At 37.8% G+C, this 16021-nt stretch overlaps 1 protein-coding gene across 4 annotated transcripts in view; it reads right to left on the reverse strand.

The window, feature by feature from the left end:
- MYT1L (myelin transcription factor 1 like) overlaps window positions 1-16021 on the reverse strand; it is a 155793-nt gene that overhangs the window by 122818 nt on the left and 16954 nt on the right. For all 4 annotated transcript variants that reach the window (XM_024215781.1, XM_024215782.1, XM_024215780.1 and 1 more), the window contains exons 4-5: window positions 8189-8544; window positions 6633-6638 (exon numbers count right to left, since the gene is read on the reverse strand). In XM_024215781.1, the coding sequence (XP_024071549.1) occupies window positions 6633-6638; window positions 8189-8544 (362 nt within the window). The remainder of the gene's footprint in view (window positions 1-6632; window positions 6639-8188; window positions 8545-16021) is intronic.

Below are 16021 nucleotides of genomic sequence, written 5' to 3' on the forward strand. Positions count from 1 at the left end.
GGCCCGGCTTGACAAAGCCCTGGCTGGGATGATTTAGTTGGGAATTGTCCTGCTTTGAGCAGGGGGTTGGACTAGATGACCTCCTGAGGTCCCTTCCAACCCTGATATTCTATGATTTTATGATTCTAAGATAAGTAGGGGGCTCCTCTATAAAGATTTTAGTCCAGTGCTTTGCTGCATGTCCAAGAAGCTGTTTAGGAAATGTTTCTCAGTTATACAGCACTTTTTTGTAACATAGCAAATTTGATACATGGGACATGATATAGATCAGAAGGAATAATCAGTGCAGTGTGTACAATGCTTAAAAGTGTATGTAATAAACAAAGAGCTCCCATCTCATCCACTATATGGAAAAATAATGAAAATCTTGATTTCTTTAATGCTTTTTTGTATATGGTGCAGGCCAGGCCAAATACAGCTCTTTGAAGTCGCTGACATCAGTGGAGTTACTTTAGCTTTACAACAGCATAACTGAAAACAGACATGATGTCCCATGCTTCAGTGTTTACCTAGCCATCTTCCAGCAGTTTGTGAGATTAGGATTGTCAAAACTATGGATTCTAGTTTAATTAGATCAGCTCACATGATCAGTTCATGTCAAATAAGGCTTAATCCTGTCATAAATTAGCTAGCACAAGGTTTCTCACACATAGATGTTTAAAAACACTACCAATATATAATCTCTAGAACAGATTCTTTAAAAAATTCATCAAACAAACATTAACCACCTTTGGCACCAGGTATTATTTATATATATAATATAGGTGAGAGGATAAAAAAAAATTAATATCCATATTTTCTGTAGCAGCCTACATATACCCATTGATTCAGGGAAGTTTAATAACCAAGGTGACCAAAACCAGCTTGATTTCCTTGATCCTTTGAATAGTCCTCTCTAATTACCACTTTTATATCCTTAACCCAACTTCTTGTTCCTTTGCTAGCATTAGAGTTCTCTGTCTTTTGCTGACTGCACTGGCAAGCTGGCTGGCTGGCTAATTCTAACTCCTGCAGACTCACAGACTATCTGTAACCTAAATTAATTAATTCAAGTGAATGTACTTCTTAAGATATAAAAGTATTGTCTCATGTGCGGTATAGGTGACAGAAGAATGCAACTTAATTGTTCTGGAACCCATTACGCAAAGGAGACAACACTCCTATAATAACAGTTACTCACGATTATATAAATATATTTATTATAGATTGTTGCTTTTGTTTCACAGGATAATTTTCTCAGTATGCTTTTCAGTTTAGTATTAATCCCTGGTGGAACTGTTATAGTGGCAAATTTCAGGAGGAAAAATAAGCTCCTCACTAGCCAAACAGAAACTTCCACTTTTCTGGATGAAATCCTTCTGGCCTTATTTGTTCAAAATTCCAGTAGAATACATGCTGTAACTCCAATGGGAGCATTTCCTGAGTAAAATGAGCAGCATTTGGCCCTCTTAGAGCTGCATGAACCAAGAATCTTAGCAAAAGAGGTCAAATTAGAATCTTTAATATTGACTTGCTGGTGAGCAGAATTTCCACACATGCTTTTGGAACCACCAAATGCAAATGTCAACAGACACTCATGTAGACTATGTACTCTCTACCTACACTGCTACATATCCTTGACAGCTTAATTTTGTTTTCTCCGGTTTGGAACTTCTGGCTCTGGAAAGCAATGGAATTCACGGGGATAATGGATATTAAAAGTTCATTCTTATACATCATGTGAAAACCTTCCCTTATGTGCCATCTTTCAGATGTGAGACTTTCAAGGACAACATCAGGTCATATTTGTTTGGAGTACCCATGCAGAGGGCAGGTATTTCATTTTATTCACTAAGTTCTAGACTGAGCCTTTAGGCACATCCCTGTGTAAGCAATGGTGCATAGCTGTCTGACAAAGGGAGGATCACTGGTAGGGAACTGAGTTTCAAAGAGTCACAATAGATATAAGACTACACTCCTAATACTACAATATTTTCCCCTTGAATTACTCCCCAAATCCCACTTCGCTCCAGGAGGGAGTAATTTAATATGCTGCTCTGCCACCCACCATGGGGAGGAGGTGGAGTCAAGGAATCACTCTGCATTTGTTCACAGGTAAAGGAAAGTAAGAGAAGTATTGGATGCACAACCCCTCAGATTGCCCCTTCTCCTGGAACCACAATCTGTGAGTGTCCTATATGACTGTGCCCCAACTCCCCTGGCACAGCTGCAAAGTAACAGATTGCAGTGAAGCCCAAAGGTAATTAGTCATTACTCAGTGAGGCCAATGCCTTGTTTTCAATTAAGATTCTGGGCAACAGTCAGCAAGTTACAAAACAAGTGCTAATACAACCAAAACAACTATATTCACAGATAAAACAGTTTTAACACAAAACAAAATTAAATCAACTGTCAAGTAGTTCTGGTGTGAACACTTACAGTAATACTCTCCTCTCAGGTCTCTTATCCAGACTTCAAATTTAATTATTAATATTGCATAATTTGTCCTAACTCCATTTGCAGAACTGCTGCTGCTGTCAATGGAAGTTCTTTGTGTATATATTTACAGCAGGGATCCAGTATTTGGATCATTAAAGGTGAATGCTTCCCTTATATTGTACAAAGCTGTAACTAGACTGTTTACTTTTGAAGGACCAGAAGATCTTGTGCCTGCATCTGATGTTTTGAGACACTAAATATGTGAAGTCCGAACTCAGCAAGATACTTAGCCACATTAACTCACTTGCTTAAAATTGGGAAAGCCAACAGATCTGCTCACATGCTTAAAGTTGGGCACATGTTTAAGCACCTTGCTTATTCAGGGTCTGAAAGAATTGCTACCCAACTGTGTTATGCATTTACAGACAGAACAGTGTCTATTTAACATTTCGTAAAGGAGGATGTGACAGACATAAAATCACTTTACATGGATGTAATTCCACTGATTTAAAAGGAGTTATTCCTGATTTATACTGATGTAAGTGAGCTCAGAATCAGGTCCAGTCTCACAGGAGCACTGGAAGAAAAATTACAACATTTGAAGAATACGGTTAACAAATGATACTGTCTAAGCGTACCAAATGGTAACCACCTTAACTATATAGTATTGGAGCAAGTGAAAGCCTATCTAGCAGCAAATTTGTTTTTAAACAAAAAATAGCAGAGTAAGCATAATAAATATATCTGGCCCAATTCCACAAGAACTAGAGGTATCCAGAGGGAATCTACTAGCTAGCTTTTCTCTAAACCCTATTTTTAAGGCTTATGCATTCCAGCACTGAGCTACTTGTTTTTTTAAAAATCACATTATTATTTCCAGTTGAATTTGGCTCGGGAAAGAGTAATTCTGACCAGAGTAATATTAACTCAAATGATACAAACTACTAAAAATGAAAACATTGAACAATCTCTACATTTACACAGGTCTCGTTTGGTAGGAATGATACATCTGGTACAAAAACAAAGACATCAAGAATTGTTATACAGTAGCATGACCTGATCACTTGCATACCTTTGCATCTCTGAAAACTAGAGATGAAAGGCAATATTAACATTCTGTATCAACAAACATCAATCAAGGGACTGAAGTAAGGTCTTCTGGTCATTGCTGGTAGGGTTTTTTCCCCATTATACTGTTGGTGGCAACATACCCCCATCACAGTATTCTCCACCTTCTTTTATAAAGGAGATGAAAATATAGAGCAATATACATGAATAGAAGAGTCCACCAGCATATTCTGAAGGATTGCTTCCCCTTCTGTTTATTAAATCCTCTCTGATCCTGGAAAATGCATTTCTTTCCATTTATTGTTCTAAGTAGTGAACAGCTGTTTCCTGGCCTCTTCATTTAAGGCTGTCATTTCTTTGGTTAGATGTTTTGCATATATGGTACACCAAAACAGGTGCCTAGCTTTTTTTGCTCCGATTAATATGGAATACTTTACTGTGTTCACCAAATGTGTGACTGCTTTCTTGCTAATAGTTTGAATAAATGAATGTGATTGATGCTAGGCAGATTGGACAGGCCATCTCTCTGGTACAGACCTGTTTATTTCATTGTTTCAGAGACTTAGAGATTCTTAAGTTGCAAGGACAGTGGGAATCTGTGTTCTACCACAATATCCTCAGTACCGATTCTTTCATCTTTAGATTGGTGTTTGCGTCTGCTTAGAGGGACATGCATAATCAGCCACAGAAGCAATCTGATGAAGGGATCAGGAAGATAAAGGAGGGCACTATCAAAGTTAACCTATAAACTAATAGGTGGATTTCAAGACATCGGGTATGTGTACCAATAGCCTAGTGTGTGCTAGTGGGGAAAAGGCCAAATTTCACCAGAGTATTAAAAAACAGTAGTCCAATTTGTAGACGTGAGAAAAAGGTGAAGCATTTCCTCTCTGTATTTCCAAGTAATAGTCTGTAATGCAAAGATTTATATTCAGTCTCCTTGAATATGCTGCAACTGTGCCTTGCAGTTAGGCAAACATTATGTAGTACCTTGTACTGGTATACTGTATATGCTACTATGAGTTTGAGGGAATTAATGTGATATAAAAGGGATATTTATCAAATCTATACATCCTGACCATTCACCTTTTAGTAAACTACAATAAATCTTTTGTAGCATGATCATGTGAAATGGATTAGACTTGATCAATGTATTAAATTTACTTAGATCTAGAATCAGCCTGACTCCTCCTGACCCTGAGGGATTATGAAATACCTGGAGTACAAGCCATCTTGAATGTCTTCATGTGATATAGGCTAAATGGTGCCTTGGAACATCCGTTCCTGGAGCTCCTCCAACGGAGATTTCTTTCTATAATAGAAAAGCTTTGTGAAACAGTCTTTGGGAACCAGCTATCTGAAGTGATCACTTCTCAGAAGGAGAAATACCTTAGTTTGCCTTGCAAAGCAAATGTGCCCTAAGTATTTGACTCCAGAGATTTTCAGCAATAACCACCAAAGTGAAGGGGCACTCCCTAAAAGTGGGCTTTATCTTACTATCTTACTGATAGCCTTCCCATGTGGATTGGAATTTACAGGTTAGGTTATCTTAACAAGGGTCACGTGTCTGCCTTCTCTTTTGGGGATGTGAAAAAAATTGGAAAGATTTGTCTTTCCTTCCATAGTGGTAGTACTGTACGTAAGGGATTTTCAGGCCTGTGCTACCTTTTCATTGGATATATCCCTATTCTTCAAAGAGATTCATTACTTTAATGGAAGGTTAAAATGAATGTTGTGGCCATTGAAAGGGCATTTTAAGCACTAATTTTAGTACAAGTGATTATATACTGAGACATCAGCAAAGGATTTGGGATCTAGCTCCAAAAAGTCTTTGGTTCTCTTAAATTGGTATTTTGAGATTTGTAAGAGTGTTGCTTTAGGATGCTTCTGTGTCTTCCAAGTCCTTTATTATGTCAAAGGTTCGGCCCTAGGGATAGGATTTTCTAAAGGGCCTAAGTGATTTCAGAGCTCAAGCCTGATTGTCATTCAATAAGAATTATGTTCCTAAATCACTTAGGCCCCTTTGAAAATTCCAACCTAAATTCAGTTTCCTGTTACAAAGGGGTAACTCCAGAGTCATTAGAATTAGTTCTTTGGGGTGTCTATGGATTTACCCCCATATAACAGGAAACTTAATTTGGACCTAGGAAATTATATAGTACATTGCTTTATGTTTCTCATACTTGTTGACTTAGAGATCACATTCCCATCTGATAGAATTTTTCTAGCAAAACTGTCTGAGATTTTAATTGTCCTGTCCATTAAGACTAGGCTTGGTTATGAGACTATGCAAAATTTCTATAATCTCATAAAACTACAGCACCACTGACAAAAATGTTTATAAGCACTGCAGAGACACCTTTATCTCCACTAGATGTTCTACTTTTAGTTTCTAATTGTAATTATGTTGGCTGTGCGCATACTGTGATTTTCCCAGTAAATGATTCACCTTAAGGGAGTTCTAAAAATATAAGCAGGGAATTCCAGTAAATGATGAAAGATTCCTGTATTATGAGCAATGGAAGGAGAAGACATTTTAGGTTCTCGGTCAAAAACCATATAAAATAAATTATCCCCAAAAATCTGTTTAATTAAATATCTTCTGGACCTCTCAAAACAACAAACTATGGCTATCATCTCAAATTTAGGTCTTCCCACTCCTTGACCTAGAGAAAAAGAACTTATTATCTTCATCATTAGGCACTAGTAACTCTATCTCATGAATCAACTGTGCTGTAACTAGCATCACCTGTATAATAATATGCTGATTCCAAAAAGGTCATAAAATTAATTTGCCCTGCATTAATTTGCCCTGAATAATTCCACTGTTAAGCCCCCTATTTTATTTGACTTTCTTTTTTGCATTCCCAGTATTTTACAAAGAAATACTTTTTCTTTTATCTAGGAAACTACATATTATCCCTCAAGTAACATGAGATCCTCTGGGTAACTGACCTGTTTGACTTTTCATCTTCTCTAATATGATGTCTAGCTAATATAGGTACTTCTGCAAAATTCCTAACTTGCAGTTCTTAATTCGAGTCTACTCACAGAAAGAAAACAGCTAAGAAACAATAGCAGCCGCTAAAGTTGTTGATTAGGATCACAAACTGTACGTGCAGCAGTGCTGGACATAAGTAAAGCACCATGTTCTTTAATATCTGTACCGGTAAACCTAATACGAAGCTTGGCAGAAGGAAGTTTCTTTAGCTCATAAGTCTTTTTTCCCCTTAAATCATTTTTGATAGTGTAGATTTATTATTGTCCAACTGGGCCCAAAACCGTTGCACCAGCTCCACTATGATCCAGTTGCCATTACCGCTTAAGAAAGAACTGCTAGAGTTCCAAAGCAATCCAACAGGATAGCAGTTGCAGTCACACACCTGCCTGAGCTCAGATAGACTATCCTTACAGGTTCTGAAACAACAGAGTCTCTTTGCATAAGGAAACAGCCTCCCCTGGCATCAAACTCCTTCGGAACTTTCAAGCTTGGCTACCTTGTTTTTAATAGTTTTGGTAGGCAAATTAAAAGTGAATGAGGAAATGCTGTCGGTTGAGGCATCTGCAAAAAAATGCTCATAGCCATCTGTAAGCCACACAGTTGTCTGAATGAAAGGAGTACTTCCTAAATCTTTTTCTAAACCTGACCTAACAGAATGCTGAAACAAAAGTCAGACAACTTTCATACCTTGCTCCTAAGAGGAATCTGACTGAGGAGTGCTGAAAGTTTTTCTTATATTTTTATTGGTTAGAAAGGTGAATCTACCCAACCAAAAACATGTTCCCTGGAAATGGGAACAAAATACTTTTTCGATAGCTCATTAATCTTTGAACGATTCTTCATTTTCACCCCAGTACATTATAATGTAATTAATGGAGGGATTCTGAGATAAGCAGACAGTGATCATATATTTTGAAAAATATGCTTATACAGAGTCCACAATCCCAGTAAACAGAGATGTCAATGGATTAATCACAGTGCTACTAGGTTAGCTGGGCTACTAATTAATACCTATATAGTTAAAAGGCATCAAATGTATGGCACTGTATTCAGAAAATATAATTTTAGAAGGACTTTCTTTGTGTAAACCTGTCACTCTCCATAGTTTTAATAAAATCAACTAAAGTACACAACATCCAAGTCTCAAAGAACCAAAGTATCTGATAACATTTCATTCTGATATTGTTTGTCTGAAAGAAAGTTCAGGACCAAATTTTCAAAGGGAAGAGACCCACTTGTGCTCACCAAAAAAACCACCTGCAAACACATGACCCATGACCGCATTTATCTGAGCAATCATCACTATTAGGTGGGCAGATTCAGTAAATGCACATGCAAATGATGAGAAAGGGAATTTGCAGTTAACCATTTGCTTGTACCTTTACCCAATTTTTGCATGCATACCTGGCAATTGCATGCATTAATCCAGTTACACATTTCTGCAGGCATTTTTTCGCACACACACTTCTGTATTTGAAAATTTGACACCACTAGGCATCAAAAATATTTGAAAGACAGTCGTTAAAATAGCTGTTAAAAGAACACTGTGGGGTACATTTTCAGCAAGGCACAGGGAGATTTAGCTGCATGACTTCCATTAGCTTTAATGAGAGCTGCACAGCTAAATACCTGGACACCACACTGAAAGATTAACACATAATACACACAATGTTTACTTTTTACTAATACTCTTATTATTACCACGTTCTTCCTCCTCCTCCTCTTCCTCCTCTTCTTCCTCCTCCTCCTCCTCCACATCTTCTGCTTCCTCTTCATCCTCCTCTTCTTCCTCTTCAATCTCCTCTTCCTCTTCTCGATCTATTTCTTCATCCTCCTCCTCCTCATCACCTTCATTGTCATCAGAATACTCCTCCTCCTCTTCTTCTTCCTCTTCTTCTTCCTCCTTTTCATCCATCTCCTCTGTTCCATCAGTTTCGTAACACTCATCTACTGAAGAGTTGTCTGTTTTAACCACAAAGGGTTTTCTTTTGGGAGCAGGTTCTTGGGGTTGCTTATCTTGTGTTTTTCTTTTTTTTGCCAAAGGACAGCCATAAACACTATTATGAAAAAGAAAATACTTGTGTTATTACACTGTCTGGCAGTTCTCCTCTGCAGGTCAGATTGTACAAAGCATTATGTCATTTAATCAGGTTTTATAATTATTTACTACATTAATTGCTTTCCTTAAAATGTACATTTTTAAAAAAAAAAAACCCAAAACACTTTGCTTAGGCAATAATGACCAAAGGGGAAGGCCCTTCCAAACCCTCACGGCGTCTAGTCAGTCATTAACTGTCTGGAAATGCTACACCCAGGGGTCATCACTGCAATTATAAAGCTAACAAGAATTTTTCCCCCTTTCCCCTTCCCCCCCCGAACTGTGTTGTCTCTGCTGTATGTTGAACTTTGTTCCATGGTGTATGCATTTTTTTTTAATTTATAGCAAATATTTTTTCCTAGCAATTATTGATCAGTACTGTAAGGAGTGGGAAAGCAGTCCTTCATATCTTTAAACTATTCAGTGAGATTTTGATCAGTTACAATTGGGATCTGCTCCTGCAACATTTGAAACTAAGAGTAGGACTGGACCCTTACATATAGATAATAATAATAATAATAATAAATTGCTCTTCAATTATTCACTTTACCTCTCCATTATGTGCCATGAAGGCGCATAAAAAGCAAAACAAACATAAAAATTGGCAGAACTAATTTTAGAAGGTCTCAAACATTCAAGTTAAAATGTATCAAAAATCATATGATATTTTCTGAAAACACCAGTGCTGAAAGTAAGACTTATCTGAAGTTAGGTATCATTTGTTCTTTGATCATCTTAGCTACAGGCATAACAACATTATAGGACAGAAGAGGATCATGCTACTTTTCTGTAGAGTTGTCCACCTATCTGTCCAACTTAATGTTTTCCCCATAATTTCTTGTCTAATATGATCTCCATTGCACAGCCACTATTTCTTCCTCTGAGAGAGCTCTGTTGCACACATTGAATTATCCTCTGTGTAAAGAAGTTTCCCTTGAACTTCCTTATTGTCTGAATTTAACTGCAGCTCAAGCCACATTGTTTTTGAGCCCGTTTCCTGTCATGAATAGTTTTGTGACATTCAAACTCTTCTCTATAGCCCTTTATACAGATCAGAATATCTGCGCTTAATCTCCTCTTTCACAATCAATTTTCCTACATTTCCTCACAGTTACAAACCACTGAGACACTCTATCATTTTCCTAGCCACCTGACACCTTTTGTAGTTCTATCAATAGCCTTTTAAAACATGGGGCCCCTCCCGATGGTCAATACTCCAGATGTGGTCTGTATGGTGCCATAATGGTCGCCTCTGATTTGAACTATATTCCGTTTTTACAGTTTGTCATTTGCTTCCCTGATGATTTTAAGTTTCTGCCATTCTTATCCTCCATATCATTCATACTGTTAGTACTATATCTTTCTTCAGTGCGAGTACCATTAATACCATATTCTTCAAGATTCTGATTCTTATTTTTAAAGCTGTCAGTGGGCTACACCCTGACTATCTCCAGGACTGCTTCTCTCTCTCTCACTCTTTTCATAACCCTCTTAGAATATTATAATCAACAGGCAGGTCTCAGGTACAACACTCGGGGTGAAGGGCCGAATCAGGTCCTCATTTGTGAAAATCTCAGCCACTGGAGATAAAGTGAGCTTGAGTTTTGTCACATTTAGAATGCAATGCAGAGCTCACCTCTTTTTTCTGCACTGTCCACAATAAAAAAGGCTGCTAAATACTTGCAAAGCCATCTCACCCAAACCTAGTTCTCCTAGAAGTCACTCTGGGAAGGAGCAGAGAATATGGTCCTAGTCAGACTACACCAACATTCCTTTTAATTTTTGGATTTGGCAACTAAAGGCCATTGTGATTGACACATTAGAAATCAATTACGGGTAAAGGTAGGGCAACCTAATTGCCAATCATAATCCTATTTACTGTTTTCAACCTTGTCTATATTTTTCTACACTACATTTTATAAGGCACCTAAGAACCCATAACATTTCTTCTAGGCCCAGTCCCACTAACCTGCAATTGAAATCAGTGGGAGTTAGGTACCTTACTTGATTAGGTGCTTTTTGTAAATACCACTAGGTTCCTATCTGCATGTTTAGACATGTACATAGCTTTGTAAATCTAGCTGTATGTCTTTTCTCTCTTTGTGTGTGCTCAGTGTGCTCGACCCTGAAAGGTGCTGGCTACTCTAGCCCCAATCAAGGCGAGCTCATAAGCAATTAATTAAACTTAATGGGACTTCTCACAGGATTCAAGTTAAGTGTGTATTAAGTAGTTTGATGGATTGGGACCAGAGTACCGAAACCCTCTAGGATTGACAATACATTCAGTCTCCCAAGAAAATTAACCATGTGTGTTAACCATGACCACCTTTTGGTCAACTTCAACCAGTTTACAGCAATCCAAACTATTTGCTCCTTGATCAACATCTAGAATCTGTTCTTGGCTGTGTTTGGATATTAAGCCCTAAAGGTCTGAAATTGCCTTGATTCTTCGTATGAACCCTTTAAAAATATGGTCTTTCATTGACTCCTCTATAGTTTTCAGGTATGTCTTAAGTTCAGTGGGCATTAAAAAAAATAATTTCTCTCTTTCAGAATCCTGGGAGACAGGCCATCAGACCTGGAACTTTCTTCTGTTTAGCTGCCCTAATTTCTTCTCTTTCTTTGCTTTACCTATTCTTGTATTACCCTTAGTTTCATTAATTGTTCATATTCTGCCTCCAGGACATTCCTATCTCTTTCTGGCATTTTCCCTTCATTCCCCCTGGTAAATACACTGAAGAAAAGAGAGCATTTTGCTTCCCAGCAATCTCTGCCTCATATGTCACTAAGTTCCTCTCACAGTCAGATAAGGAGACTTCAGTCTCTTTCATTGACCTCCCGGTCCTGATATAGCTGTAAAATCTGTTATTGTTTGTCCCCATACCTTCTGCAATGATCTTTACATTTTCAATTTTGGCTTCTGTGATCACTGTCTTAGCTGCTTCTTTTCTAGACTCGTGTATACCCTCTCATAGCCATGATTCTATTGATTTATGTCTTGTTTGCTTTTCTCTTTTATTGCTCCCTGTATTCCCCTATATTTGTTTCTCCCCAACCACCCACCTATCCCCCCCACCCCACCTCACACCCCACACATGCACACTTCGGCTGTATTTGTTTTCAATAGTAAACCTACATGTTGGGCTTCCTGCAATTTCCCTCTGAATATTCCCCATTTCCTTTCTGAGTCCCTCCCACTCATTTTAGTTTCTCAGGATCTTTTAGTAACAATCCCTATGGAAAAGTCCTGTAGAACTTACTAGCGATGAAACCAGTAGGGATATAGAAAAATGTATTAGGATTCAAAAGAAAGTATGTAAAAAAATGTATATTTAATATAGGATGGTAGCTTTTCTATGGTTTTTGAACAATCTTATGTAACTATCTGATGGTTCAAAACCATACAATATTATTGTTCTCTATTAAATGCTATAGGACTTCTCATAGTGGAATACGCATTTTGATCCCCAAATTGACATATTATTTCTAAGTCATCCCACTACTTTTACCTTTTCAACCTTCCCTACCCCCCAACTTGTTGCATCATATATCATATGTCCACCAGCATGCTATCTGAATAGATTCTTTCTTTAGTATAGAGTGTCCTATTTTATGCGCTCCATGCTGCAGTTCTAACTCAAGCAAAGAACTCATTGGCTTCAGAAGAAAAGTCAAGACGCAATTTCAGGCTCTGTAGTTGAATAATATTCTACATTGCTTTTTCTTCTTCTTTGTAATAGCACTTTAAAAATATTGGATCTGAGTTTAACAAACTTAAAAATTATCCCCAACAACACTGCCCTCCTCTTTTCACATGACATTTTAATTTCAGTTGAAGTATAGTCTTTGGTGGATATTTAGGCACCTTATCAGATTAGGTACCTAAGTCCTATCATTGCAATGGGAATTATGCACTTAACTTGCTTTTGAAAAACCTACTAGGTGCCCATCTACATTTTTAGGTATGTGACCCAGAGTCACCACTTTCTCAACTATGTAAACTTCAGTACTTGAATACTAAAATATAGTAAACTCATCCATCAAATTATTAATCTCTACAGCTCTGGCTGCATCCCATGTATTTCACAATTCCTTACAATCTATATTTCTGGTGCAATGAATCAAATTCTTTTAAACAGGAAGCACAGTTCATGTGCACGTTATCAAATAATGTCATCTTTACTTCATTTTGCTTTCTTTCTGTTGAAAATAAAGTACTAAGTAGAGAGCTGCTGACTTTCTAAAATATGTATATATACATTACTATTTCAATTTGATGAAAACAATTCATTTGCCAAAAAGATGCAAGCTTCACAAATATAAATGACCTTGCTGAACTCCCTAGAGTCTAAATGTCTTCCATGGGAGTTTAGTACCATTCATTATGGAGTAATAATAATAAAAGTCACACTGCCTAAAAGTATGCTAGCTGCCTCATAGTACATGTAGTAAGATGAGATAGCTGCCCCAAACAGCTTGCATATTAACTGCCTCAATTCTACACTTTTGCATTTAGAACCTTTATGTATATGAGTAGTCCCAAGGAGATATATATATATATGAGAAATGCAACAATATCGTCATCATCGTCAGCGATGGACTACTACTACTAATAGTAACTTCAAGGAGTTCAAGGTGTCTAGGCATATATATAAGGATATAAGTGTTTGCAGGATTGGGATGTCATTTCAAATAGAATGCAATAAAAGGGGGCCAGGGATAACAAAACAGTCGGGAAAATGGGAGAATGAATAGGGGTGACAATAAGATTATATGGTTACTCAGCAAACATCAGTGTATGGCATGGTACAATATAAAAATTGTAGTGTTTTTGTTTGTTTTTTTAAGTAAAACTAAACAAATTTTAGTCATTTTCCCACAATCAGACTAAAAACGTTGCTATGTATATGTTTTCTATATTTAAAACGTATATAATAGGCCATATCATCAGCTGCTGTAAAACAGCTACTGAAGCCAATAAAGGTATTCTGATATACACCAGCTGAGCATTTGGGCCAATATCTTTTGACTTCAATAGGGCTATTCACATGCCTAATTTTGAGCATGTGCTTAAGGGCTTTGCTGGATTGGGGCCTCATAGTTTTAAACCCAAGGCTGGAATATCTCCTAAAGGTGAAACTAAGGGCATACTATGACCCTGTGAATGTAAATGGTCAGACTGAGTAGCAGACTTGTTCTCTTGCTGAGAACAGCTCTTAAAAACTCCACTCTCGGAACATGACCATTGAAAGGAATCTTTCAAGTTTACAATAATTAATTAGTTTTGAAAACAAATGGTCTTGTGTTACTAATAACAACCTAGATTATTAATACAAAAGGATTTGCAAACATCTGAATTATTTTTGCCCGGTTTACACTTTGTTTCATTTTTCTCCACATGAACAATAAAAACAGAATTGTCACTTTCACTTCAGCTTCTCTTGCAGAGGAATAGTTTATTGTTTGGGGGTTGTTTTGGGGGGTTTTTTAAAGCACATTTTCCATTGGATTTTTTTCTTTTATTTGGAAATTGGAATGGGAAGTGCAACCGGCCACTATGCTTGTGGAAATAGTCTGATGTCTCATATAGCCATTCCCAGGAAGGAACTTCAGAAGCTGAATCCAGCATAGACTTCTATGGATCTTTGTACATATTTTACCTCCGCATAGGAAATCCATTTTTTCCACCCAATTATTTACCAACCTGAACCAAAGAATACTACTCACTAGAACCTCTATTAGCCTTTTTAATCAAGGCCCCATTCTGCTAGATGCTCTAGAAATGCACAGGAAGACATCCTCTCAGCCCCAGTCTAATTGAAGACAAGATACAGTAGGTGAGTGTAAGATGTTAGAGGACAGACAGGAGAATGAGGGCAATGCAATAATATGGACTAGCAATGTGCACCTCTAGATCATCAAAAAGTATTTAAATAAATAAATATAAGTCATCCGTGACTGCCCCATCATCCAGACACAATTCATCTCTCTCTCCCTTTCTTTATATTTATGTGCCTATCCCCATGACAGCTAGCCACACAGCATCCATTAAAAATAAGCAACTCACTAAACAAATTTAAAGAGACAAACAACTCTCTCTCCATCACCTCTGTCTAACAAAGAAACCCCCTCCATGCTCCTGGTGATGTTTTGGGACCTGATAATCTATTAGAAGCTGCCTAGATGATCCATTGTCACATACATGCTATGGAGTGTTCTAACCTTGGCATGGTGGATGACTGAATCTAGTGAGTTCAACAGCTGGGACCTGCCCCCATGGACTATGCCTGGCTTCCCATCCTCAGGAACACACTGCTAATCCAGGGATCATTGGCAAAAGCATCTCAGTGGATCTAAATGATCACAATGGTGACTAGGGTGAGAGGCAATCTCTAAAGGATAGCCAGGACCCCAAACTATGTACAGCAGTATAGCTTTAAACCAAACCACACCTTGAATTGCACCTGGAAGCAAAGAGGCAGCCAATACTATCCACACAGCAGAGATTTAATGTACTCCTGCCAATCCACTACGGGTAGCACATGCGATTAAATTTACTAAGTGACTACTGATACTGGATGCCTCAACCTGGACACCTAAAAATTAAGGCATCCAAAATCAGTCACCACTTCTGAAAATGCTGACTTCCGGCTACCAATCTCTGCACTAGCTGACGGTCCCAAGCACTTTTCAGACAGAGCTTACTGCAGGACTCCAAACTGGAAGTGAAGATGGCCTGGGCGTCTTTGGCAAGTTATGTATCTAAAAGGAAAGTCCATCATCTCCTCTTTCTAATCACAGCTGAAAAAACAAAATAGGCTATCATTGCAACTTGCTGAAGCAGTGCAGGGCTCAGAATAGTCAGGTGTCCAATGCCATTTAGGCCATGTGTTTTCAAACTGGGTGGTCTCATCAACCTTCTCTCTCTCTCTTTATGATTGAAGTGCGTGTGTGTCTGGTGGGGGCCATGAAACTTTCCTTTATTGTAGTATGGGATCACAGGGTGGAAAAGAAGTACTGATCTAGAGATCTGAAAAAGGGGTAGATACACTACACCAATATGTCAAGCAGTCACAGTAGCTATTTGCACTGAGAAAAGACTGTGTTTATGTCCACAATACTGTGACACTGCCATGATCTTCCAGTCTCGGATATATTATACAGCATTTCTAGTAAAATCTCTTCAAAAGTAACTGCTTTTAAGAAAGCCAGCACACTAATTTCACACACACACGTCTATCTGTATATGAGTACAATCAGCACCTTGGACACAAACTTAGTAGATCATATTTAACATCAACACAGCAGGTCAAACTATCATTCTAGCATGTACTTAAGTTTTAAGCAATAGCATACTCTGTCATTTTATTGCATTTCTAATGTAGGGTTACTATAATGTGGTTATCAATTACTGATTGCCATCACAAATTCTCTGT

The sequence above is a fragment of the Terrapene carolina genome, unplaced genomic scaffold, assembly GCF_002925995.2.
Source record: "Terrapene carolina triunguis isolate 2854851 unplaced genomic scaffold, T_m_triunguis-2.0 Scaffold42, whole genome shotgun sequence".
NCBI lineage: Eukaryota > Metazoa > Chordata > Testudines > Emydidae > Terrapene > Terrapene triunguis.